A 27,943-nucleotide genomic window follows, 5' to 3' on the forward strand; every position below is an offset into this window, starting at 1 on the left:
AGCGAAACTGAAACTCACTGTGTCATCCCTCTGGTAAAAAAATAATGGGATGGAGTTAAGGACTGCTCTCAGATCTACGCTCACTGCACAATAACCCATTACTTCTGCTGACTTGCACCCTGTCTTGTTTCAAAAAGGATTTGAGATGGCTTACGTCTGATTCTATTTTGTTTACATTGCTGAAAATACAAACTGCAGATAAAATTATGTATTTATTTAATTATTATCTCTGTGAGTGAATTTAAAACTTATGTTAACATAAGTTTTAAACACATAAAATTTAAAAATTAATTTTAATCTACCATTGGTTATAACTACATCTGAATATTTGATCTTTAGGCATTTACCTTTTGGACACGCCTGAATTCTGAAGTTAAATAATTCAAGGATAGAATAGGAAAATTGAGTACTGTGATCAAATTAAGTCAGCTTCTTTGTAAGATAACTGAATCACTGACCTAGGTTATTAAAAGAAAAAATGATATCATTAGAAGAAAAATGATACCATAAAAAGGTACATTAATAGATCTGGCTCTAAGATTTATTATTAAAAATTTCTCCTATAATCTAAAGTTCAATTTGAGAAATCTGTCAGTTTAACCCTCAGTGTTGTCAAGATTCTGGCTGTAGGATGCATGAATGGAGCTGGACAGATAATGTTCCAGACTTTTTCTACACAGTGGGCACATTCTATAGACTTGTACCCTCTTTTCCTCTTCTCTTGATCCTCCCTCCTCCTCCAGGGACCCCTGCCCCCTGTGTCTCTTGGAGTCATCTTGATGTCGCCAGTGATTGTACAGGCACTGCAATAGCACAGGAAAATCATATCATGATGAATGTTAAAATGGCTGGTGATGTTGCTAATTCTATTCAGGTTAAATGATATGAAGATAATATACTATTATCAGATTTAAAATAAGATTTAGTTGGTCCAGAATGAGAAGAAAATTGCATTGATTTATAAAAATCAAGTGGTTATTAATGGAACAACAACAAAGTATGAGAAACTGTCACAGCCAAGAGGAGTCTAAGGAGACATGAAGAGTACAGTTAAGTAATGTGGTATTCTAAATGAAATTTTTGAGTACAGAAAAGATATGAAATAAAAATTAGAGAGTTATGAATGAATATGCACTTTTGTTGATAGCAAAAATAGCTTATTAATGTATATAAGCTATTAACATTAGAGGAAAAGCAGGTTCAAGGTATACAGGAACTCTATATTTTTGCCACTTTCCTGGAAATTTAAAACTATTCTCAAAAGTTCATTACAAAACAATAACATAACTATGGAAATTTATCCTAGGCAGCTTGTTAAAACATTAGTTGTTAGACATCTGCTAGCAAATGCATTATTTACCTCAAGAGCTCCCCAAAGTTTTACAGTGTTGGGAAGACCTAAAAAAATCTTTCTTGACAGAAAGGCACACTCTTTTAAAGATTCAGGTCAGTTACAAGTAATGATACAATATTTTGTCAATAATTAAAATGCTGTAAGTACATTTATAAGAATCTTTTCCAATAGCAACAGTTGTTCATAGTAACTTTCTCCTGAACTTTTACCCCCAGAAGGTTAGCATTCAGGAAGCTCAGCTGCTGTCTAACAAACTTAATTAATCAAAAAGTCATTTCCGAGCTGTAACTATGAGTAAAAGCGCTTCAAGTGTGCTAGCAAGCCTACAAGTTAATCAAAATGCTAATGCAGTACAAATTAAAGTTGTGATTAACATTTCACAGTAGCTGCTTAAGTGAATTGATCACACAAATGGGTTAAGCATTACTCATTTCCTACAGCCCCAACCGGGAAAAGGGTTGTTATGTGGGTATGCAGAGAGGAGCTTCGGGGAGAATGATCCTTTATAATAGCATCATATCATCAATAAACCATCATCGAATTGTCATACAAAAGCTTACAGGTAAAGTCACCCACGAGAAAATAGCCTCCCAAATTATATTATAGTCCTTGAAGGGAGATTGCTTGTAAATCCACAAGAGTAAGTAAAGGTGTTTAATACTGCAAAATACACACATTTGTGTTAGTTTTGGACATGCTAAATACACCAGCTCAGTGCTGCTTCCCTAGTGGGGAATGGTGCTTTGTTTTAGGAGGTGTTCTGGTCAATATCCTTTGGAGTTAAACTGTACCTTTGACTATCCAGGATTACTTTTCTCCACCACTGTGTGAATCTTTGTAAGAGTAAATCATTCAAGAGTAAGCTCATTTCTTAAAACTATTTGCTTTTAAATACCCATTAATAAAACGTCATCAGGTTTTTATGGCAAGATCTTAGCTTCTGGAAATCTGGCCAGGAGAGCAGCCAGATTAGAGTTCACTCTGCTCTTTATGAATTTGATAACACTACACAAATATTTATAACAGAGACTACATTTATTGGTAGACAATTCAGATTTGGTAGAAAATCTTAAAGTAAGTGGGAATCTATATACATAGAATAAATCTACCTTTTCCAAATTTTTCTTATGAAAAAACTAGAAAGGAAAAAGTGAAATATTTATTTCATTCTGATACTGATATCTACTATAAGCCAAGCACTGTGCCAAAGTCATCTTAATAGTTATGCTACAGTATTGAAAAGTTTCCAGGATATCTTAGGTGACACAAAACCTCCAAATGTATGTTCACACTATTGATATTCTTTGAAACATGTCATGAAAAAAAAAAAAAATGAAACATGTCATGATAGACATGTTATTGACTGATAATCTACCTTTTTAGCAGAATGATTTGAAGAAGCTTTCTAAAGCCTGTTATGCTACACTAACCTTTGTTTTCATTTGGTTTAATTATAAACATTTAAAAATTTCAAAGAATTTTACTAAGAGTAATACTGAAGATTACCTGTCATTTGCTGTATCAAAACATTTCTTGCAAGTATTGGATTAAGGATTTGACTAAGTACTTCTTTTGTTAAATTTGATATTACCTTAGGACTATTTTCACTGCTAACTGCATTAGACTCTGCAATTCTAAAACGGATATGCTTCAATACACTGCCAATCCACTGGACCTATGCTTAGTGCACACATAGGTAAATATTCCTAAAAGGTTACCTGAGCCCTGCTCCATAGCAGTTCCACTTCCTGGCGTCATCAAATATTTCTGTGCTTCTTAATCTGCTATACATGGGAAGCATTTGTTAATGAGACATAGACCTATCTTATAGTATCCTCAATTAAAAGGCTTTTTTTGAGTTTACCCATCTTTTTTTTTTTGTTGTTGTTGTTTTGGTGCTGCTGGGGACCAAACCCAGGGCTGGAAAACTGTTTCTGTGTCCTTTACTTTCCTCTTCTCCGACTCTGATATGTGTACATACATGTGCACATACATGTATCTTATGCATCTCTATAGAGTACAGAAAAATATAATATTGGCTATGTGAAATGTAATATTTTTAATTTATTAGATGTTGTTATAGGAATAAGAATGTCAAAGTACTGTTTTGAAATTTAGACTAAAAAAACCCTACCAATAAACTTTAAAAGATCTATTTTGCAAATTTCAGAAGGCTCTCTAAATGAAGGAAGTTATACCACTCCAATTCATATTTTTCCCCTTCCTCTATTTATGCAGTTGATTGTAGTTTTTTTTTGGATAGCATATTTATAACAATTGAAAAAGCCCATTTTGAAATTAAATTCACTTTTATTATCGTACATGTGAAAGAAAACACAGGCTAGAAACTCAGTACTTCAAAAAGACTTGATGTAAAAGAAAATAATGTAAAGCCAAAGTTCCTATTTAAAGTTAGATACAAGAATTATGAAACATTGAAAATAGCCACAAGAACACCTTCTTAAAGGTGTTCTTTTCAGACACAGAGTCACTATAATATTTTCAAGGCACTTGCCTGGTTGACCTTTGCATATTTCCTTAGGACAATGGAACATGAATTTAATTTCTATTAACATGTGTCATGGTAGACAGAAGGTAGAACATTACATTTGTCCTCAATAGTAAAGAGGAGACGTTTGCTATCTTTTGGGGAATTGAGAGTTCCATATCTTGGAATAAGGAACTTCTGAGTTGCCTATTGCTACTTAAGTCTAAAAATTTTCAAAAAGTACCAGTGGAAGAAAAATGAACAACAATAACAACAACAACAACAAAATGACCAGTGGATGGACAAAGGATTCATCCAGGGGAGCCTCCCCTCCAATCAGAGATAATGGCAATTAGATATAGGACACCAAGACCTTAATCTAAGCAGAGAAGGCAAAGCTTAAAATGAAAGAGGAAAAATTGCGTGTATGTATGTGTAATAGTAAACCTATGTGCATGTACTTTTTACTATAGGGTTCTGTTATAATTAGGATGGCATTCCTCCTCTTCCCTACAAGTTATATCAGCAATCTGATATTTCTCTCATTATTTTCAATTATTGTAGCTGAGAATATGAGCAAGCAAATAAGTGGTTAATTTCCTCATCTGTTTAGCAAAACATAAAAACTTGAGGAGGATCATAAGCAGCTGATCCAAAAAAAAAAAAAAGAGGCAAACAGCATATCAACTGGACACTATAGAGTGATATAATTAAAGCAGTTACAAATATTCAATCATATTAACAAGTCCCTCTTAGAAACTGGTTAAAGTAATTATAGGCAGTCTGTTGAAAAGGGAACCAGAGTAATTAAGTGAGGTGATTTAGTATACATTAAAAAGAAAGAATTAATTAAAAAATATTCATGGTCTAGTGAGAATTCTTGCTTGAAGAGAAAAACAACAGAAACTTTTGTGAAATTCTCACATTTTAAAACAAATTCTCACTGGACCCCAAGTACAGATTTTAAATTCATCTTTATAGGACAAAAAGAACCCAGTGAAATATACTTTTATAATATATTTAGTCTGTGATAAAGGCAGTTTTGATACGATTTTGGGAAAGTTACTTAAGTTATCATCTGTGAAGTGAGGATAATATATCAATACTATATCATTAGACTATGAAAGCAAATGAGCCAATACAATGCAAAGTAAGTACAACAAAACCTGGTACAAAGAAAGCCCTCCATAAATTTTTACCGCTGCCACCATCACTATTATGGAGTTCTGCTTTATAGGTCATTATTAAATAATGATATATTTGGTAGGGGTACAGGATGGGGTACAGTTAGTTCTCCATTTTTTTTTTAAAGCAGTACTAGGAATTGAACCCATGGCCTTGAGCATGCTAGGCAAGTACAATAACACTGAATTACATTCCATCCCTTCTAATTTATTTTTTATTTTGAGATGTTTTTTTGCTATGTTGCCCAGGCTGGTACAAACTGTGATCCCATTGCCTCACTCTACTGAGTAGCTAGGATTACAAGTGTATACTACTGTGCTCAGCACAAAATTTGGTATTTAACATACATTAATTCCAATTTAAGTCTGGAAGCATAGATTTATAGAGATCTTTATAATTAGTGTACAATGTCATATTTCTTTGTGTGTGTATGTATACAAATGTTTGTTCCCCTTTCGAGAACTAACAACATTATCTTGTAGTATTTATTTATTTATTTACGTTTGGTACTGGGGATTAAACACAGAAGCACTTAACTATTAAGCCAAATCCTCAGCCCTTTTTTATATTTTATTTAGAGGCAGAATCTCCTGAGTTGCTTAGGGCCTTGCTAAGCTGCTGAGGTTAGCTTTGAACTTCTGATCCTCCTGCCCCAGTTTCCTGAGCTGCTTGGATTATAGGAATGCATCACTGTGCCCAGAACCTTGTAGCCTGTAAGTGTATTACTTCTAAAGTTTTCCAAAATAAATGTTAAAATATACTCAAATGTTTTGATCTATTAAAATGTAGGGCCCAGGATTGATAACTTTAGCTGCCTCTACTACTTCTGAAGGAAACTTTCCTGAATTGAGAACACAATTATACTTTGAATCATATAGCCTTATGATTCTTACATTGAGTAAACTTCATGAACCCAATTTCTGTTTATATTAAGCATTTGAAGCTGCATTACTGGGGCATTTAAATTTTTCCCCCTGCCCTAGTGCTGGGGAATGAACTCTGGGCATTGTGCATGCTAGGCAAGAATTCTGCCACTGAGGTACATTCCCAGCTCAGCCTGGGAAGTAAATACCATGTAGGAGATATAGGGAGTAACTAAGTCACAAGCATGTATTCTTATATTGGCTTAATATTATATTTAGATAAATGAAGATGATTTTAACTTAAAAGTTTTGTGGTACTTCTTAGAAAGGATCAGAAATATTAAAGCAATAATAAAGATACTGGAATCTCCATTTGGTTTCAGCATGAACTGCCTCAACAAATCACCTTGAAGAGAGTTGGTAAATTCCTCCAAACACTAATTTATTTGTGTCTTGACAAAAACAGTGTGAGGCAGAGTTACTCAAAACATCAGACACTTTATGGTTTACAGCTATGGTTTTGTCATTAAATTTGGAAAATTTGGTAAGTCACTTTAATTTCTGATACTTTCTATTTGTAATGTTCCTTAAGGTCCTTCTTTGGTAGATCCAGCAAAGAAAGGATATTACATCATTTGTAACATTTTACAGTGATCACGATCAAGAAGAGGTTATCAGTCCACTGAAACTCCATATCATGTACAACTTGAAGAATGGGATCCTAAGTTATATTCCATGTATGTATAATATGTCAAAATATACTCTCCTACACACGTTTGTAATTCCAGTAGCTTGGGAGGCTGAGGCAGGAGGATCACCAACTTCTGCAACTTAGTTAGGCCCTAAGCAACTCAGCAAGATCCCGTCTCTAAATAAAAATGTTATAAAGGGCTGGGGACATGGCTCAGTTGTTAAGTAGCTCTGGGTTCACTCCCTGGTATCCAAAACAAAAAACAAACCCAAAAACACTCTATATCATATTCTAAAAAGAACAAAACAACAACAACAACAACAAAACCACAAGAGGATATCAAAAGTGGAGGGCAAGGATAATCATTTCCATAATTATGCACTTTATAAAATTAGAACATTCTAAGCAAATCAAAAAATTAAGATAAATAGAGTAACTTTTATTTCACATAAATACTTGATACATAATTTGAAATGAAATAGAAGACACAAAGACAATGCTATACTGTACATCCTGACTTCAAGCCAGGAGAAATTCTACTAATGTAACTATATTCTCCTTTTGTGAAAGATTGCTTAGAACATGGGTATTCAAATCTATAGTATATAATCTAGATGGAGACTCAAATAAAAGATATGCATCTATAAAATAAAGGGAATAAAAAATTTTTAATGTTAAGTCACTATGACACAGTAAGGAAATAGAAAACCTACTAAGCATGAGAATCCTAAGATTTATTTACTCAAGTTCCCAAGTTATTGTTTTACTTTGTAATGATTAATAATGCTTCATGCTTGTAAGATATTATTTTAACTCAGACATCAGGGTTTAAGTGATCTGCCTAAGGTTTCATAGTAAAATGATAGCAGAGGAAAATTATAGAGGTGGTGTACCAAGTCCCATCCATAAAGGACAGAATCAGGTTGCTGTCCCATGAACATAGTAGTATTATTTTCAATCGCTAGGAGGGCTGTATCTTGGAAAACTGCTGAGCCAATACTTTCTATGACTAAGAGTACCCATGTATCCAAATGAGAACAAAGGCACAAAATTAGAACTACCAATCAGTCTTCACAGAAAATTTTAATCTGAGACAATTTGAGAAGCAAAATAAAAATGATAGCAAGGCAGTTTAACCAATATGATAAAAAAACATCTACTTTTCTATAGTTATGTAGCTGAATAAAGTAAATAAATGTGGAAGAAATTTGTGCACCTTTATAGTGGAATTTCAGGAATGACAGAAATAGAAAATCCCAATAGTGGTAATTGTTTCAGGAAAACATCACCAATGAATACTGAAAATAACATAGGAAAATATGACGAGCAACAAGATATTTATATAAGCTCAGAGATTTTTTCCATAAGAAACTTATTAATTAATTATAAAAAGAAAGAAAAGTAGCTTTGTAGTGGAGAAAACTTGCAGATGCAAGTGTGTAAAGTTATCACCAGTAATGGACACATTGCTGTTATGAGCCTCCTGATAAGCTACACTAAGAAGCAAGACATCACTGTTGTGGTATTCTTGCCCTGAAAAAAAAAATTGTATGTAATTATGAGGAAACATCAGGCAAGTCTAAACTGTGGAATAATCTACAAAATAACTGTCCAGTCCTCTTCAAAAGTGCCAAGAAAGACAAAGACAATAAGGAAATATGTCAGCTAAATGCAACATGGGATCTTGGATTGGATCCTGGAATGGAGAAAGGGCATTGGCAGGATAAAATTCATTCTGACAAAATTTGAATTAAGTAAGTAAGTAGGTGATAGGATTGGATCAGTACTGAAATAAAATATTAACATTAGGAAGCTGGATAAAGGGTATATGGAAATATTTTTGCAGTATTTTATGAACTTTTCATAAATAAAATTATTTTAAAAAGTTTGAATTTATAAAGGGATAGAAATAGGAAAAGAACTCAAACTATCAGTATTTGCAGATAACATGATTCTATATTTAGAAGACTCCAAAAATTCCACCAGAAAACATCTAGAATAATAAATGAATTCAGCTAAATAGCAGGATATAAAATTAACATTCATAAATCAAATGCGTTCCTATACATCAGTGATGAATACACTGAAAGAGAATTTACGAAAACTACCCCATTCACAATAGCTTAAAAAAATACCTGGGATTCAATCTCACTAAAGAGCTGAAAGACATTTACAATGAAAATTATAGGACACTAAAGAAAGAAGTTGAAAAAGATTTTAGAAGATGGAAAGATCTCCCATGTTCTTGGATACGCAGAATTAACATTGTTAAAATGGCCATACTACCAGAAGTGTTAAACAGATTTAATGCAATTCCTATTAAAAGTCCAATGCTATTCTTCACAGAAATAGAAAAAGCAATCATGAAATTGATTTGGAAAAATAAGAGACCCAGAACAGCCAAAGCAATCCTTAGTGAGAAGAGTGAAGGAGAAGGCAGCATAATACCAGATCTTAAATTATATTACAAAGCAATTGTAACAAAAATGGCATGGCATTGGCACCAAAACAGATATGTAGACCAATGGTAGAGAATAGAAGACACAGAGACAAACCCACATAAATACAGTTATCTCATACTAGACAAAGGCCCCAAAAACATATTTTGGAGAAAAGATAGCCTCTTCAACAAATGGTGCTGGGAAATCTGGAGATCCATATGTAATAAAATGAAATTAAATGCCTATCTCTCACCCTGAACAAAACTTAACTCAAGTTGAACAAGGACTTAGGCACTAGAACAGAGACCATGGGCCTAATAGTAGAAAAAGTAGGCCAAAATCTCCACCATATTGTGTTAGGAACTGACTTCCTTAATAAGACTCCTAAAGTGCAAGAACTAAAATCAAGAGTCAATAAATGGGATGTCATCAAATTAAAAAGTTTCTACATAGCAAATGAAACAATCAGTAACATAAAGAGAGCCTGCAGAATGTGAGAACATCTTTACCGTATGCACCTCAGAAAGAATATCAATCTCCAGGATATATAAAGAACTCAAAACTTAACAACAAAACAAAACACACAACAAATAATCCAATCAACAGATACTGATCTAAGGAACAGAACAGACACTTCACAGAAGAACAAATACAGCTGATCAACAAATATATGAAAAAATGTTCAACATCTCTAGCAATCAGAGAAATGCAAATCAAAACTACACTGATATTCCATCTCACTCTAGTCATAGTGGCAACTATCAAGAATATAACCAGCAATAAATATTGGCAAGAATGTGAGGGAAAAGGAACACTCTTACTTTACTGGTGGGACTGCAAATTGGTGCAACCAATATGGAAACAGTATGGAGATACTTCAGAAAACTCAGAATGGAACCACCATTTCACCCAGGTATCTCACTCCTTGATCTATATACCCAAAGGATTTAAAATCCGCATACTACAGTAACACAGCCACATCAATATTTATAGCAGCTCAATTCACAACAGCTAAACTGTGGAACCAACCTAGATGCCCTTCAACAAATGAATGGATAAAGAAACTGTGGTGTGTGTGTGTGTACACACACACACACACACACACACACATACACATATTGGACTATTACCCAGCCTTCAAGAAGAATAAAATTATGGCATTTGAAGGTAAATGGATAGAGCTTGAGAACATCATGCTAAGTGAAATAGGCCAATCCCAAAGAATCAAAGGCTGAATGTTTTCTCTTATATGTGGATGCTAATTCACAATAAGGGGGTGGGGTAACTGGGGAAGAGCAGAGATAGTTTGGATTAGATATAGGGGAATGAAGGGAGGGGAGAGAGTATAGGGGTAGAAAGGATAGTAGGATGGATTGGACATTATTATCCTATGTGCATACATGATTACATGACCAGTATAACTCTACAACCAGAAGAATGAGAAGTTATACTCCATTTATGTATGATGTATCAAAATGTATTCTAGCCATGTATAGCTAATTTGAACAAATAAAAAAGTTTGAATTTAAAACAAAATTTAAAAATTCATTAAAAAGAAAAAAGACTCATATTTCTGGGGAAGAATAATTATTATGAATGACCTTATCTTTGGTATTTGCTTTTCCAAATCATCTACAATGAAGTGTATGACTCTTATGATTAAGGAGGAAAATATTCTCTGAGATGTTACTTAGACGTATCAAAAATATTTAAGAAATATAAGTATCAACCAAAGAAACTATACATAAATATATCTAACAGAGCTTAAAAGTACCTAAGTGAATTCTATCTGATGGTAAATTTAGAAAGATTCCTTTAGAGTGTGCTTTATTAGATAGACTTTGAATTACTACTGTCTGATGAAAGAAATGTGTCAATTGATTATGCATCATAACTTTTGCATGTAAAATACATAAAAGATTATAATACAAAACCAATATTTCTGTGAGTATGCAATTTACTTCCTCTTACACCTTTTCTCCAAGCATTTCTGACCCCAGAGTTCATTAACAAGTCAATGTTTGCATATGTATGGGGAGTTACAAGAAATACAAATGAGCACCCAGCACCATAGCTAAAACTTAGGAACTTTAACCTTTGCTTGTAAAATGTGACTAATAAGGAATGGTAAATCATCTTCCTAGAGAAATAAACCATGTGTGAGTTATAAAAGTGTGTCAAAAGGTTTGTGTTACAGCCTTACTTCCCTTCTAATTTCTGATGACTTGTGTTTACTGTTCTATATTTATTTTCCAATTTTTAAAAATGAAATTGTTATTTTTAAGTAGCAGAATTGTTAGAGGCTCAATATAATGCTTCAAATATTTGAGAAAAACATAAAGATTAAAAAGCACTCCAAATCCCACATCCCAGAGATGGCTATTAATCTTTTGGTGAAACCCTTCTGGATCTTCTCTCAGGTATATCTTTACATACGTATAGAGGTATTCCATATAGATGTAGAATTTATAAAAGGAATTGTAACATTTTGTAGTGTTCTATAACCTGAAAGACACTTATGTTATTTCTAAGCTTTTAATTTTGCAAATGGTGCCATAATGTACATACTTGTACACATATCTTCACAGATAGACTTACTGTACTTTTAAAAATACCTGAAGGCTTTTGGAAATTCTAAAAATTATTTATTCCAGAAATGTTCAAAAAAGTATAATGTATAAAAACAAAATCTTAATAATATGAATCCTATCAGTGTGCTTCCCTCACTTAACCTATATCTTCCACAGTCATCATGTATTATACAGCAGCTTCTTCCTTCTAGCTCTTCTGGAGAAAAGCCCTGGAATCATCTTTGGTTTCTCACTTCTTTTAAAAACCTTTGTCTTATTGATTAGCAGAGTCTATTAGTCCTCCTTAAAAGGATACAACCAATTCTCATCAGCTTCACCCATATTAATCTGGATCAAACACCATCATTTCTTGCCTAGTCTAAGAGCATTGAAGGTAAGAAAATTTCATTGATATGGCTTCAGATTCCACATTGCAGGTAAACTTCAAGAAATAAAACTCGTCACGTTTTTGGGTAGTATCAAAGAAGAATATTCACAATTTTCTGAAAAGGCTATGAAAATATTCTTTGCTTTTACAATTATGTATTGCTGTGAGGCCAAGTTTTCTTCATATACTTCAAGTAAAATAACATCTTGTAATAGAACTTTGTATTGACAAGAGGAGGTAAATCAATCGGCTGACTTTTATTAAAGTTATCTGCAAAGAATAAAACAATTCCATAATTCTCACTAATTTTTTTGTTGCCTACAAACACAGTTATTTTTAATGAAAAATCACATTTATGTTAACATATGATGAACCTAATTGTTATCTTCAAGTGAAGGAATAAATAATCTCAAATTTCTCAGTTTCAACTACTATGGGAAATACTGATAGGTATAACTAACAACCACAAGTGAGCCAATGCTCTAATGGATTCCTTTTCATTCAAAGTAAACTCTAAAATCCCTATTGTGGTTCATAAACTCCCTATGTGATCTGCATTTCTGACCCCTGAGTTCATTAACAAGTCAATGTTTGCATATGTATGGGGAGCTATAAGAAATACAAATGAGCACCCAGCACTATAGCTAAAACTTAGGAACTTTAACCTTTGCTTGTAAAATGGAGAAAAGCCCTGGAATCATCTTTGATTCCATTTCCTCTACAATCTGTACTCCTAATACTCTCAGACCTCATTTTTAACCATTTTTCTCTCTCTTTTTACAGTGGTCTCTCTGATGTTCCTTGAATATACCAAGTAACTTCTACACAAGAGACTTGGCACTTGATTCTCCCAGTGTTTGTAATACAGCTTTCCAGAAGCCCCAGGGCTCTCTCTCTTCCTTTAATTCTTGTCTTAAATGTCATCTTACTAGTGAGCCAGTCCTTACATATCACATGAAAAAAACAGTACAAAATGGAACTCTCCATCTTCTTCTATATTCTCTTCACTGTGAGATAGAGATACACATACATATACATCACCTATCTATCTAAAACTCTTTCTCCATATACATATGTAAATTTTTTTTTTTCTTGTGCTACTGGGCATTGAACCCAAGGCCCCAAGCATGTTAGATAAGTTCTTTATCACTGAGCTACTAAAGTTTCTTGGGCCGGCCTTCAACTTGTGATCTTCCTGCCTCAACCTCCTGAGTTGTTAGGATTGTAGGCATATACCACTGTGCCCATCTTGACTTACATTTTTAATGGCCAGTCTTCTCCATCTTGAGTGAAAATCTATAGGAAAAGAGACTCTTCTGTTTTGTAAATTATGATATGCTCAATGCATAGAAAAGTTCTTGCCTTTAACAGATTACAGCTGAATGGATGTTGGAAACTGTTATCTTAATGTACTTCTATCTGCTTTACCTTTGAAAATTCTTGATTTGATTCACCATGTGTTTTTCAACAATGTTAATGTATTTCTATCTGCTTTACCTTTGAAAATTCTTGATTTGATTCACCACCATGTGTTTTTCAACAATGTTAAGTAAACATTTTTAAACACAAGCACATTTTATCATAAAATAGGCAAAAAAGGGCAGAAATGATAGAAGAAAATGTAGATATTAAATGACATTCATACCTGACATACTCTGAGAGCTTGGTCCAAGACTGTTTTGGTGTCAGTGTCATAATCTGGGCAGGGCAGCATGGCTCGACTGAGGTGCGCCTGAAGCAGGAGATGGGCTTTGGTGTGAGGGCTGTCAAATGAATGGGGATTTAATTCAACAGGAAGACATTTTGCCAATTCACTGTTCATATGATCTTCATTGTGTCTTACTGGCAAATCTGTGTATTCTTCTGCATCCTGTAAAGCAAAACAAACAAATCCATATACATACACACAAACACTCATGCACATACATATATATATGTCTCTTGTATCAACATCATAATAATTAATGCACTCCTCAGCTTTACCTACTTTTAAACATGGTTTAAAGAAACCATAAATAACCATATCCTTTAGAATTATGCTTTGTTCATTACTATAATAAATATAAAGCAAAAGCTAGTAATGTACAATATTTCTGAACTTCAGGAGTGCTCTTTTGTATTTAACAGTTAACAAAAATAATAGAGGACTTACTAGGCATTACACATTATAGTTATGGTGAGGTCATAGCCATGAACAAGAAACCGTGAACCCATCAGGGAAAACAGGCAAACAACTTCTAAAAAGTATAATGAATATTATGATATGCTACATTCAGAGTGCTGAAAGGACATTCAGTTTGGGGAATCTACTTATTTTAGAGGGTCAGGAAAAGTTTTTGTTTTTTTTTTAAAGCGATGTGTAAGTTAAGATCTGGAGAATAAGTAGAAGAAATAGGGTAAGGCATGGCTGAAGAAAAAGACAAAATTAAAATTGGTAAGTTGAGGAAAGGGTGGAAAGTATGTTCATTAACTTAAAATTTATTGTATCTATTGGATTACAATCCAGTTTTTCTTGAAAAAATATTATGCTTACACTGCTCTACTTTATTAGTGTGTGAAAGAAAAGTCTTATTCTTCCAAATATGTAGTTGAGATTCAGCCTGCTGCTGTTGATGTGAAAGTCCTACATCTACAATAACATTAATTGGATGTGTTAATGTATATAATTCTTTGGTATAATTGCAATTATAATGTATATAATTCTTTGAATGATTAATAGGGACAGGATTTACTCTTCCCTAGCAACTGCATCCCCTCTATACACAAACAAAAGAAAACATAAAACATATGAAACAGTGACCTTCAAGGCATTGAAGATAGGGGTAGCTATGCAAAACAGTAGCCCTTGAGATAGAGAAAACAAACTAGGTAAGCTCTAATATTGCCCCAGAATACTACATGGAGATTTTCTAGGAAATGGTGCACAGAAGAGGAATCCAAAAGAATTTGGAGAACTCCCCAAATTAAAGAGATGAAGCTGAATGTCCAAGTGGATAAAGTATGCATTACAGTGTACTAAAGGAGAGGGAAAGGGAGTGGTCTTAGCTGGCAAGGGAGAAGAGAGGAAATGAATGTGCACATAAATGCCAAAGATCTGCAGGGGGTCAACCATACATTTTTATTCAGAGGTGTACTAAACAGTAAAAAAAAAAAAAACCACACAAAGCTAGAAAAAGAATCATGCAAACCAATTACAGGGAACAGTGTCCAGCACTCAGTGTCATGAATAATGCCTGTTCCCACCACACTGACCAAAGACACTCATAATTCACAGGGTATAAGGTGGAGATGATCTTGCCTAAGGACTGGGGAATAATTAGCTCTACAATGATTACTACTTGGGACTTACCTAACAAATTATAAGAGCAAGAGCTAAAGGATCAAATGCTTCCAAGAAATTTAACTACATTCCAGAATAAAGCTCAGGATAATTTATAGGAATACAGACACACACACTTCACTCAAGAAGGTGAAATTTACAATGTATGGCATCCAATTAATGGTTACCAGCGATGCAAAAAAGCAGGACAACAGGATCAGTAGTGAGGAGAATAATCAATCAATGGAAACTAACCTAGAACTGGCACAGATCTTAGAATTAGCAGTCAAGGACACTGAACTGTTATGCCAACTGTATTCTACATATTCAAGAGACAACTACTCAAACTTCAATATCTCGAAATAAAAACTATAATATTTGAAATGAAAAAATGCCCTGTACTTTATTAATGGATGAATACACATTAAAGAAGAAAACAGTGAACTTAAAGACATCAAAAGAAACTATTAAAAGTGAAACAGAGAGAAAAAAGAATTAAAAAAATAAACAGCATTATGAGGAGTGAGACAACTGCAAGTGTCCTAATGCATATTACGGGAAGAAATGCACACACAAAAAAGAAATAATGGCTGGATAGTTTCCAGTTCAATGAAAACTATGAAATAATAGACTCAATAAGTTCAATGAACCCCAATCAACAACAAATGAAGAAAACTATAGTAGTTAAAATTCATCACAATTGAATTATTGAAAACGATAAAGAGAAAACATAAAAAGAAGTCAAAGGAAAAGCTACATTATATACAGATAACAGCAGATTTATACAGATAATTTATACATTATATACAGATAACACAAATAACAGCAGATTTCTCATTGGAACAATACAATAAGGCAACAGTGGAGAATGACTAAAAGGAGAAGGAAGAAAAAAAAAAAAACCCTGTCAGTCTAGAATGCTATATCAAGAGAAATAAATCCTTCAAAAATGAAGCTGGGCATGGAAGCTGATGTCTGTAGTCCCAGCCACTTGGGTGGCCAAGGCAGGAGGGATGCTTGAGCTCAAGAATTCGAGGCTAGACTGGAAAACAAAGCGAAACCCTGTTTGTTAAAAAAGAAGCATTTTTAAACATACAAAAGCCGAAATAATTTAAAAAGAAACTGTTCAGGCAGAAAATAAATTATACCAAATGAAAATATGGAGCTTCATAAACAAATGAAGAACACTAAAAACAGTAATTGTGTAGATAAATATATAAAAAAATTGTTATTATTTTAATGTCATTGACAACCAACTGTTGAAACAAAAATAATAATAAGTGTATTGTGGAGTATGTCATTTGGACATAGACTGTAATCAGTTGCTATTTTACTGTAATGGTTGCTATTTAATGCAACCATTAAAGCAGCAAAACAAAGTAGCTATAGCCAATAAAAAATAACCCCAAAGGCCCAAAAGACAAAAACCTAAAAAACCAAAACAACAACAACAAAAAGCAACCAGAACAAAATAAAAAAGCTCAAAACAAAAAAGAACAAAGAACAAATGAGGTATGTAAAAAATGTTTTTGTACCATAATAAAATTAAAAACCAACAACAGGTCTTTGGAAAACAAATGGCAAGATTATATACTTTGACAGAGGTGATCAACAACCACATTTAAGGTAAATGTTCCGAATAATCATGTCTGAAGTCAGAAATGTTTGCATAATAAAGCATGGCTCAATTATATGCTGCTTATATTACACACACTATACATATACTTGTACATATACATAAATATCATATACATATGTGGACAAGTATGTTAAAGTAAAAGGACAGAATAAGATACACTATGCTAATACTTGTCAAATGAAAGGAGAAGTAGCTATATTTATTTCAGACACAGTAAGTTTCAGAGCAAAGAATATTATCTAGGATGAAGATGGTCATTTTATAAAGAAAGAAATCAGTCAGCATGACATAGCAATTGAAAACATTTAGGCTTCAAATAACATGAGGAAACATTGGTACAGGCACAAGAAGAAATCTAAAAAACACACTTCCAAATAATCCAGGAATCAAGGAAGAAATAAGAAAGGAAATTAGAAAATATTTTGAAATGAATACAAATAAATGCACAATTAGATTTTTTGGACTATCACTTGGAATTTACAAAACTAAATGTCTATGTTTAAGTGAAGAAATGTCTTAAGATAATGACCTTAATTCCTATTTTAAGAAACTAGAGAAAGAAGAACAAATTAAACCCAAATAAGCAGAAGAAAGAAAATTTAAAAAAAATTAAAGCAAAAATAATTGAAATAGGAAAGGAAAACTAGAGAGAAAAATCAGTGAAACCAAAATCTGGTTCTTGAGAAGATCAATAGAGTTGATAATTCTCTAGTAGACAGATCATAATAAAGAGAGAGAAGACATATACCAATATTAGGCTTAAGTTGTGGGGACACGTAACTACACATTTTACAGATTCTAAAAGGATAATAAGAAAATAATATGAATAGCTTTATGCTTATAAATGTAAAAATAGATACATGTACAAATTCTTTGAAAGACATGAACTACCAAAATTCACCCAATAAGAAACAGATTATGTATTAAATAAATTGAATTTGTCATTAAAAATCTTCTCACAAGGAAAGTTTCATGCCCTGATGGATTCCCTAGTAAATTCTACCAAACAGTTAAGGTAGTTTTAAAACCAACTCTACATAAATCTTTCTTGATAATTAAAGAGGAAGGAATCATACATATAAATGCAAATTTGATATTGTGACAAGTGCTATGAAGATGAAATATGGAAATAAAAAAGAGGTCAGCAAAGGAATTTGACCAATTTAGTAGGAAGGTTGAGAGGTTCCTGAAGAAAATGACAGTTAAGCTAAGAAACACAGGATGAGCAGATAGAAACTTGATGGGGAAAGTGAAGAGTGTTCTACAATAACTTCCTCACAGGAGAAAGGAAAATGTTAAATTCAAGATGCTGAAAAATGCCTACAAAAAGTTTCTATTCATTAAATATAGTATGCTAAAAGCGTATCTTGAGTATTATTTGAAACATTTTATTGAACTCCACTATTTGTTAATTAAGTCTCTTTTAAAATTTAAATACAATAGTCAAAAATATCATGGCTATTCTATAGTATTACTTTTGACTTTTAATGTAAGAAGTGTACACTGATACCTTGGCACTTATATTTTCCCCTATACGTCATCTTGGTTTTCTTTTTTGTATGTCATTTCACCTCTTTTTATTTTTTTGAAGACATCTGCCAAAAAGAGGTACTAACTATATATGATAGTGCTCTTATTTTTGGATTTTTTGGTGAATTCAGGACTGAAGAATTTTTACCTAGTGACTGACCCATTTCAATCTCATGTCTAGCTTCTGTCCAAATGCCTATCAACAAGTCCACTTATCATCCCAGCCTTGCCAATTGGTTTAAGAAAATCTGAAGAGCAGAAAGGGAAGAAAATGGCTCAGAAATCTAAAACATGATCTATTCCTTCAAGAAATTAAAATCATATTGTGAAAAACAATTTATATAGATGAATAAGCATTTTAAGTGTAGAATAAAATATCATTATTCAAAAAAGAACACTGAAGAAAAGTGGATGTGTTGGAAAGTTTCCAAGAAGAGCCAGTGTTTGTTCTAGGTTTAGAATAATTTGTAGAAGAAGAGAGAGTGAGATTCTCTGCATTCCAGGAAAGAAAACAGTGTGCGCAGATCCATAAAAACAGTTCAGGACAGTCTAATGTTTAAGCTTTAGGGATGAAGAAAATGATGACGATATTAATAGTAGAGAGTTGGAAACACTCAGCAGGAGCTTTCTGTTAAACATGCAAAATATATTTAAAAAGAGGGCAAAATTAAGACTGTTGGGTGGAGGTTGTGAAGGAAGAAGAAATCAGGTTTAAACGTTTTAAAATGTATTTACACTTCAAATTATTTCTCTCATTCACAAAGTATGATTCTTTCTGATATTTTACTGGAGAAAAAGCAATGGCTCTTTTAACATTCAAAACGGAATTGACTCTTCAGGTCCCAAATATGTAGGGAACAGGATGAGTTTTACAAATTATATGAAAAGTTCAATTAAAATTTTGTAAAGTAGAAATATGAAAACACTGTCATATACATATAGTAATGTACTTCTCTCGGTACAATCTTGTTCAAATTTAATTATATACACTATTTACCCCTTTCCTCGGGGAGAGAGAGAGAGAGAGAGAGAGAGAGAGAGAGAGAGAGAGAGAGAGAGACAGCAGAAGATGGAGGTTGGGAGAGGGCAGAGAAAAAGAAAGAGACAGACAGATAGGTAGGTAGGTAGGTAGGTAGGTGTCTCATATGAGCCTTTAGTTTTCATAACTCATGGAAGTGTGAATCTCTTTCTAAAGTGAATGTGATTCTAGTATTCAAAGACGCACATTTCTAATATAGCATGACCTATAAATACATGTTAGTTACTTCATCTGGTGCTAAAGAAACAATGATCTGCTCCAATGTTAGAGGAAAAACTAGTGGCTTTGAACTCACTGGGAGTTGAACAGGGCTGACTACACATAATCATGCTTATTGTACCTGTGGGGTTATTCAGGTAACTCTGATGATCATAGATGCTTTTTGTTTTATTTCCCTCCTTTGAATCCCAGTTCCATGTTAGATGTGACTCCACTGCTTTCTAAACCATGCCAACTCTTCTTCAATTATCCGATTTATTGCTTTAATCCCCTTCTTTACTAGGATTGGAAATTTGCTTACTGTTAGCAGTATCAGTATTAGATGAGTCTGCTAACAGCTGAGTACATTTCAGGTTGGAAAAAATGCTCTGCAGTAGACTCATTTCAGTTTAATAAGGGCCTCCAGACCTTTACTGTAGGTTACCCAAGGATTAAAAAAAAATTACTAAACAAAATTTAATTCAGTGATTCCTCTTAAACATTGAATAATGTAATCTTTCTAAACTAAAAGTTCCTTAATTTCTTTGTAAAAAAATACACTTAAAAAATTAAAAGTACTTTAACAGCTACAATGGGTAGGTCTTATTATGCTGGGTAATTTATTTATTTTACAATTTATTATTACATTATATTATTTATTATTACACTATATTATTTATTACAATATATTTATTACAATATTTTATTTATTTATTATAATATTTTTATTTATTAAATATATTATTGATGGGTGTACCCAATGCTGAACAAAAAACAGATGAAGCTCTGAAGTCTAGTGGGGAAACCAAACCTTAATCAAAATTGACTATAAATAAATATAAAGTGATAACTGAACACATGGGATAGGGAGAGATACACATAACAAGTGGGTTGGGAAGGAATCTCTGAAGAGGTTATGAATGAACTGAAAGACTGTAAAATTAATTTTAAAAAAATAAAGGTGGCAGAGGGAATAGATTAAGGTGTGAATTTCAGTGGATAAGGGGAGTAACTATGAGAAAATACTCTTAAGAAGGCTCACAATTATCATTACTTTTCAAATGCAAGTTATGTCTTCACATATACTTGATAATAAAACAATCTGAAAGGGCCTACACTGATTTTATTATTAAATATATGCTTTTGGAAAGGAAATTCTTTTCCATTATTAAATGTGACAAAGGCAACAGTTTTTAAATCAAAGGAGTTGACATTTGATTTATAAATGTTTATAAACTATCAATTTAATTTGTTTCTATAGTTAAAAATTGTCCATAATAAACAGGTTTCATCAAGAACTATTACTTCATTTGAGGATTCTTTTTTTTTCTGCTTCCAGTGTTTAAATTAAAGGGTATCCAAAGAATGTGTAATAAGTTATTCATCTCCTTGAAGAAACTGTTCTTCAGAACTGATACAATAGTTCAATGTGGATCTACAGTTCTGCCTTTTACAAACTATGTGACCTTATGAGGGTAACTGTACCTACCCAAATCCCAAATTCCTTGTCTTAAATTGGGGTATGGTATGAGGATTCAATGTAATATTGTTTATAAAACATTTGAACATGGAAAGCCTTTCTGTATATGTCAGGCATTATAATAGTAACATAATATAATACATCTGATATCAAATAGGACGTTGACTAAGTTTTAAGATTCAATTATTTGAGTTTTGTTCTATAGTTTTCAGTTGTAAATATGATTACATAAGTATACTTTATTATCTGAAATAAAATTCATTTGCCATCTTTTAGAAATATCATGCATCTTACAATGTTAAACTTCTTAAAATGTTAGAATATAAGTATTCATACTTATGCTTTACAAGTAATTGTATATTCATTTTACTTAAGCAATCATACAATTTTTACGTAATTGTGTCATTGAAAATATTGTTTTTTTGAAAGAAAATATGCTTATAATACAAAAGGCAGTTAAATTAAAGATAAATTATTCAGGAATTATATCCTCTTGAACTACTAATCTCCAATTAGGTTTCTTTTAAATCCATATTAATTAAATGTTCAAAAAAGTACAAAAATGGGTGTGATAAGGAAACATGCTCTTTTCAGTGCACCTAAGTGGAACTAACTCAAAATACTGTTGAAAGGGGGAAATGAAAGAATCATTTATACTATACATTTGGTGTACCTTTTCTGAAGGAAAAGTTACATTACTTTTAAACCCTATATTGTTTTCTAATTAAAAATCAAATGCCTATGAACCATAAGAATGAACAATAATATTATTGCTTTTAAATCTAGCAATAGAAATATTATTAGTTGGCTTTTGTTGTTGTTACTGGTGGTAGTGCTTTATTATGGAGTCCAGAAGCAGATTTAAAGTGAAGAAAGACTGAAGACAACTGCTATTTAATCCTCAATTGCTCTGCCAGACCCTCCAGTGAGAACCATGGTCACTTATTCCTGGAATTCCATTTCACAATTTTTCTAAGCTCTTTAGTATGTGACATGGCTTGCTTCACCACTTTAGTTAGCTCTTGTGTCCCTCAAGTATTTTATCCTGGATGTTTTAGAATACTTTATAAAGGAGATTTTTTTTTTTTAAACTTGATTGACTAGAAAAGTAGCAATCTCAGGATCAGCAAAGCGATCTAGCAAAATAATCAAAATTCTTAGTTAAAAACAAACAGGCAAACAAAAACCCTTTCTAGCCATTTCTTCCTCAGTAGGACACTCTATTTACCTCCAAATTACTCCTCTAATTTTAAACAACTTGTCTAGTTAATTTCCTGTGTGTGATCACTAACTGTAAGTGAGGTTCATTTTCTTATCTACATCATGTAGGTAATTAAAGGAAATTGAAAGTGGGTAGTGAAGCTTTTATGCAACTGGGATTGAAGCTGAATGGAGGGCAACAAGGTCAGTGGACTCCATTATATTTTTATGTGAGAGGCTGGTTTGTCTCCCCTGTCCTTGTTTATTTAGTATAGGCTGGATAGACTACGAACTGCAAATCTGTGTCTCTGATTTGCCCAGCTGTCCTTGAATAAAGACATCTTCCTCTGCAAATGCTAAATGACAGTGATTGACAACCTATGATGAACTCTGCTTGTAACCCCCTGCTACTGTTTTTAGATTACAAAAGAAAAAAGCAGAATAAAGAAACATCTTTCATAATCACATCAAATGGTCCCTGCTGTTCACTCAATACTTTTCATTTTGTTTCCCTTTTCATTACAAACCTCAATCTGTTCTACAAATGCTATAAACTCAGCTACTCATATAAAGTAGTAAATAAAAAATGTGTATGTATGCTACTACATTTTGTTTGTGTTTTACACTGATTTTTAGTTTACTGGAGATACACATTCCTACACAATATTTAATTCACATCATCTCACAAAACTTACTTGTTTGTTCTAAGAACAACCTGCAAATCTAGTCTGCTGAGTTAGGTCTTTCAGACCTTAGTTGGCCCCTGGGTTTAGTTAGGGCTCCTGTAGTTTTATTTGATATGTAAATCTTATAAGGACTTGTGGCCCTTAAATACATTGACTGTACTTTACCTTTTAGATTTGTTAAAATAAGAAACTGATGAGTAAATACTTATAATTTACTTAAGCTTTTTCTTTACTGAAAAAGTGTATGAACAAATGAATATTGTTTGAGTGTGTGTGTGTCTATACACACACAGTTTTTTCAGGAGCACTAACTATAAGAGTCGCCTTTACCTAAACAAATTTCTTAGAGAGGAAAGACAAGGCTAGGGTGAATTCATACTTGGTCTCCTGCAAATGTTATGTAACAGTTAACTGATACTTTTGTCATTGCACACATCACTGCCTACATTGAACTCACTAAATAGCAGACAAGAGGGCACTTGTACAGTGGGGATGGCAGCCTGATCAATTTGAGAGACTAAAGAAGCTTTATGCTATAACTTAATCTCTGTCATGGGAAAAGTAAAACTTATAAAGTTAATGAGTTCTAGACTTTAAGTAGCACTTGATTAATTTGTAACATTCTGAGGCGTTAAAACAAACCAAAATTAGTTTCTCACATTCCAGTGCTGTCTTTTGGCTACTGAAGCTTTAGAAAAAGCATTTCAGTAAATTTCCCTGATAGGAACCCTATTTAATTTCTTTACTTTCTGAAGTATTAAATTGATGGGGTATTAGGCATTTCATAATAACATTTTAAAAAGAATCTGGAATTTATCAGGTTTAGATATATTATTTCATATTGCCTTTTATTCAATCTATTAAAAATAGTGTTATAACTTTTTTCTACATATCACCTAATTATATGTAACTGATGTTGTTTCAATATTTACAACTTGTACTTTTATTAGAATAATCTATTCAAATTAACTAAATCATACACTATCATATGAACAAACTTATAAACTTAACACTTATAAACTACTTTACATGGCATTTACACTCATAAAATTCAGTTTAATGTATACTAGAAATAAACTTACTACTTTAAAGACAAACATAAAAGAGCCCTATACTAAAAAATATTTACTACAAAGTGAAAATGAAGATTTACTTAATTAATCACTAACATTATTTTTCTAATGTTCACTTAATTTATTTCACTATAATAAAGTGTCAAAATAATTTCATTATATAAAGATGGCAAAAATATAAATTTTGCTGAATATTATTATAATTTCCCCTAAGATCTATGTGTGTTCCTTTTAGGACTTATATGAGTACATGTATCTGATTTGTATCAATGTCTTAAACTTATGGACATATGTTTGGCCTTCAACCAGTTTAGGGAAAGCACAGAATCAATTGCCAAAAATAAATATGAACAAGAAATAATACATTATTCTTTCCATTGTAAGAAGGACCACCTGGTTGACAGCTGGATTTTAAGGGATCTTATAATAGTGGGTACCAGCAGGACTGTTGTACTTAAAATAATTTCAGTGGTAAGAATTCCATCAAGAACTTCTATTTCCCAGGATTTATAGCTAAGTCCTTAAAAAATTGCTCTTTGATGAAACTTGAAAAAAATTCCTCAGTTTTCAAGGATATAATAAAAATGCCTTATAGCTTAACAATGTTTAGATATTTTCCTTTTAAGAAGTAAAAATCTTGAGACTATTAGGTCTGAATACTAAAAGGGGATACTGAGATTAACCGCAATATATAATAATTGTATAAGGTCAAAAGTCACATTCTACAATCTACCTTTAAAAAGAGAAATAAACTTTTCCCTATCATCTTTCTTCTGATTTTAAAATTTCACATATTTATTGGAAGTAACTTTAGAATTTGCATTTCTATAGGCTAGGAGAATATATTAAACATAAACAAACAAACCCCCTAAAACAAAAATTAAACCCAAAGAGGAAAGGATTAAAACATTCTAGTAAAACACTTGTGCTCTATTTAATATTTATTGAATATTTTTGTTCTAGGAGTTAGAAAATGCATGTACAAAAAAATTAAATAAATCTAAAAGTAAAACATCAACATAGGCCAGTATAAAAAAATCACAATAAAATACAAGAGTAATTGCAAAATAAATGATATATAAACTGTTAAAAATTTAGAAATATCCATTGAGGCTGAATTAAGAAATATTTTGAAATGGAGCTGAGCCAAGATGGATGGATGAATGTCAGACACATATTCCAGATGTGAATTCTAAGCAAAAGAATGAAGCTGAGTGCACAACACAGCATTTTTATTTTTATTTGTTTTAGAGAGAGAGAGAGAGAGAGAGAGAGAGAGAGAGAGAAAGAGAATTTTAATATTTATTTTTTAGTTTTCGGCGGACACAACGTCTTTAGTTTGTATGTGGTGCTGAGGATCGAACCCGGGCCGCACGCATGCCAGGTGAGCGCGCTACCGCTTGAGCCACATCCCCAGCCCAACACAGCATTTTTAAAGGTGAAAGTTAATCAAGGAAGCAATTTGTAGGAGTCCAGTTGAAGGTATAGGTAAAAAAAAAAAAAATAGACTAGAATACCTTGACAGCCAGGCTAAGGAAACAGTGGTTTATTATGTACATAATTTTAAATTGTGGAGGGGAGAAATGATGCTTTGAAACATACTGACTGGCAGGAATGACTGAGGTGAATAAAAGAAGCTAAAGTTGGAAGATCTCCTCTTTAACATTTGTTTGGGAACGAGATGATGAGAACACAGACAGGAGCTGAAGAGTGAAAAAAAATAATTATATATAAAGGGAGAAACTTAAGGGAAAAAAATAGAAAGGAAGGAGTAAATGGAATTGGTAACTGGTTTAATATGTGAAATTGGGGAGGAGGCAAGGAGGAGTCAAAGATTACTTCAGGGAATTCACTTTGAACATATGAAGGACTGAGATACAACTGACAGACAAAACAAAGCCAAGAATCTTCAGTCTTCTGGACATAATGAAACAGGAGATTTAACAGTGTGAGTTTGGGTCACAGAGGGATGAAGTAGGAATGCCTACTGACCAAGCAGAAGTATAGAATGATAGTTAACAAGAGAGACCAAGACTGGTGACTTTGCAATATAATTTGTCTATTTAAAGATGATATTTAAAACTATTATAAATGAACCAATAGAAAAGACTAAAGCACTACTAAGGACACTGTGGAGCTCTGAACATTTTGGACAATGGTACAATAGTAAGTCAGGAAGGTAAGAATTCATTAATGGAAAAAAAATGGAAACAAGTTGAGATCTCATTTTTTCCCTAAACTTTGGCAAGGAATGGGGGAAGGGAAATAAGATAGCAATTTAAAGAAGATGTTAATATTAATAAAAAGGTTTCTTCTCAGATTTGAAGCAAGGACTTTTTTTGGTTTTTGTTGTTATGAAAGTTATTTAAAATTTACGAGGAGGAACTACTCAGAAAATTCAAACCATGCAGGAGATAAGAGGGGGAGAACCAGTGGAATACTAAAGCTAGCTTGTAAGTACCAAAATATATCATCTTACGGATCTATTTTATTTCATCTATCTATTATTCAGTTGATGTGCATTTGGGATGTTTCCACTTTTCGACTACTATGAATAAATATACTATGAACACTTGTGTAGAAGTTTTGGTTTGAACATGTTTCAATCCCTTTGAGTACATCCCTAGGAGTGAAACTGATGTGTCATATGGTATCTTTGCTTAACATTTTGAGGAGCAGCCAAAATATTTTCCAAAGTGGATATACCTTTTACAGTCCCACCAACAATGCATGAGGGTTCTAATTTCTCCAAATTCTCACCAACACTTACCATTGTTTGACTTTTTAATTTTAATCATTATAGAGGATATAAAGTAGCAACTGTGTGTGTGTGTTTAAGCAGTGCTAATTTAAAAAAATATTTATTTATTTTTTAGTTGTAGTTGAACACAATACCTTTATTTATTTATTTTTTGTGGTGCTGAGAATTGAGCCCAATGCTTTTTACATGCTAGGCAAGCACTCTATCACTGAGCCACAACCCCAGCCCTTCACTGTGGTTTTGATTATATTTTCCCTAACGATTACTGATGGTGAATACCTTTTCTATGCACTTATTGGCTACTGTACATATTTTTGATCAATATTATTTATTCAGATCCTTTGAACATGTTTTAATTGAGTCATTTGTCTCATTATTATATATAAAAGGCTTTTTTAAAAGGCATTCTGGATACAAGTTTTTTTAAATTTGATATATGATGTATAAATACTTCTTCTATTCCAGAGGTTATCTTTTCACTTTCTTGAAAATATCACTTGCAGAAGAGCTTTTAATTTTTATGAAGTCCAATTTATCTATTTTTAAAATATCATTTTTTTGTGCTTTTGGTGTTGTAACTAAGATACTGCTGCTTGACTCAAAGTGATAACAATTTATACCATCCTTCTAAAAATATTTCTAAGAGTATTATAGTTTTCAGCTTTTACATTTAGATCTCTAGATATAGTTAATTTTTATGCATGACATGAGGAAAAAGTCTAATTTTATTCTTTTGCATGCATATATCCAGTTATCTTGGCAGCATTTGCTGAAAAGATTATTCTTTCTCCATTTTATTGTTGTGTCACTATTTAAAACTAATTGACTATAACTATGTTTATTTTGGACTCTCTATTTCATTGATAAATATGTCTATTCTATGCCACTGCCATTCTATTTTAAGCTTTGAAATCAGGCAATGTGAGTACTATAAATTTTCAAGATTATTTTAGCTGATTCGTTTTATAATATAAATTTTAATAGCAGCTTCTCAATTTCTGCACAAATTCTATTATGATAGGAATTATGTTACATATG

General features: G+C 32.5%; 1 protein-coding gene across 7 annotated transcripts in view; it reads right to left on the minus strand.

Moving 5' to 3' along the window:
- Nucleotides 1-27,943, minus strand: part of Ascc3 (activating signal cointegrator 1 complex subunit 3) — a 355,403-nt gene that overhangs the window by 17,684 nt on the left and 309,776 nt on the right. For all 7 annotated transcript variants that reach the window (XM_048814551.1, XM_048814518.1, XM_015499653.2 and 4 more), the window contains one exon: nt 13,626-13,850. In XM_048814551.1, the coding sequence (XP_048670508.1) occupies nt 13,626-13,850 (225 nt within the window). The remainder of the gene's footprint in view (nt 1-13,625; nt 13,851-27,943) is intronic.

This window comes from Marmota marmota, unplaced genomic scaffold (genome assembly GCF_001458135.2).
Source record: "Marmota marmota marmota unplaced genomic scaffold, marMar, whole genome shotgun sequence".
Classification (NCBI taxonomy): Eukaryota; Metazoa; Chordata; class Mammalia; order Rodentia; family Sciuridae; genus Marmota; species Marmota marmota.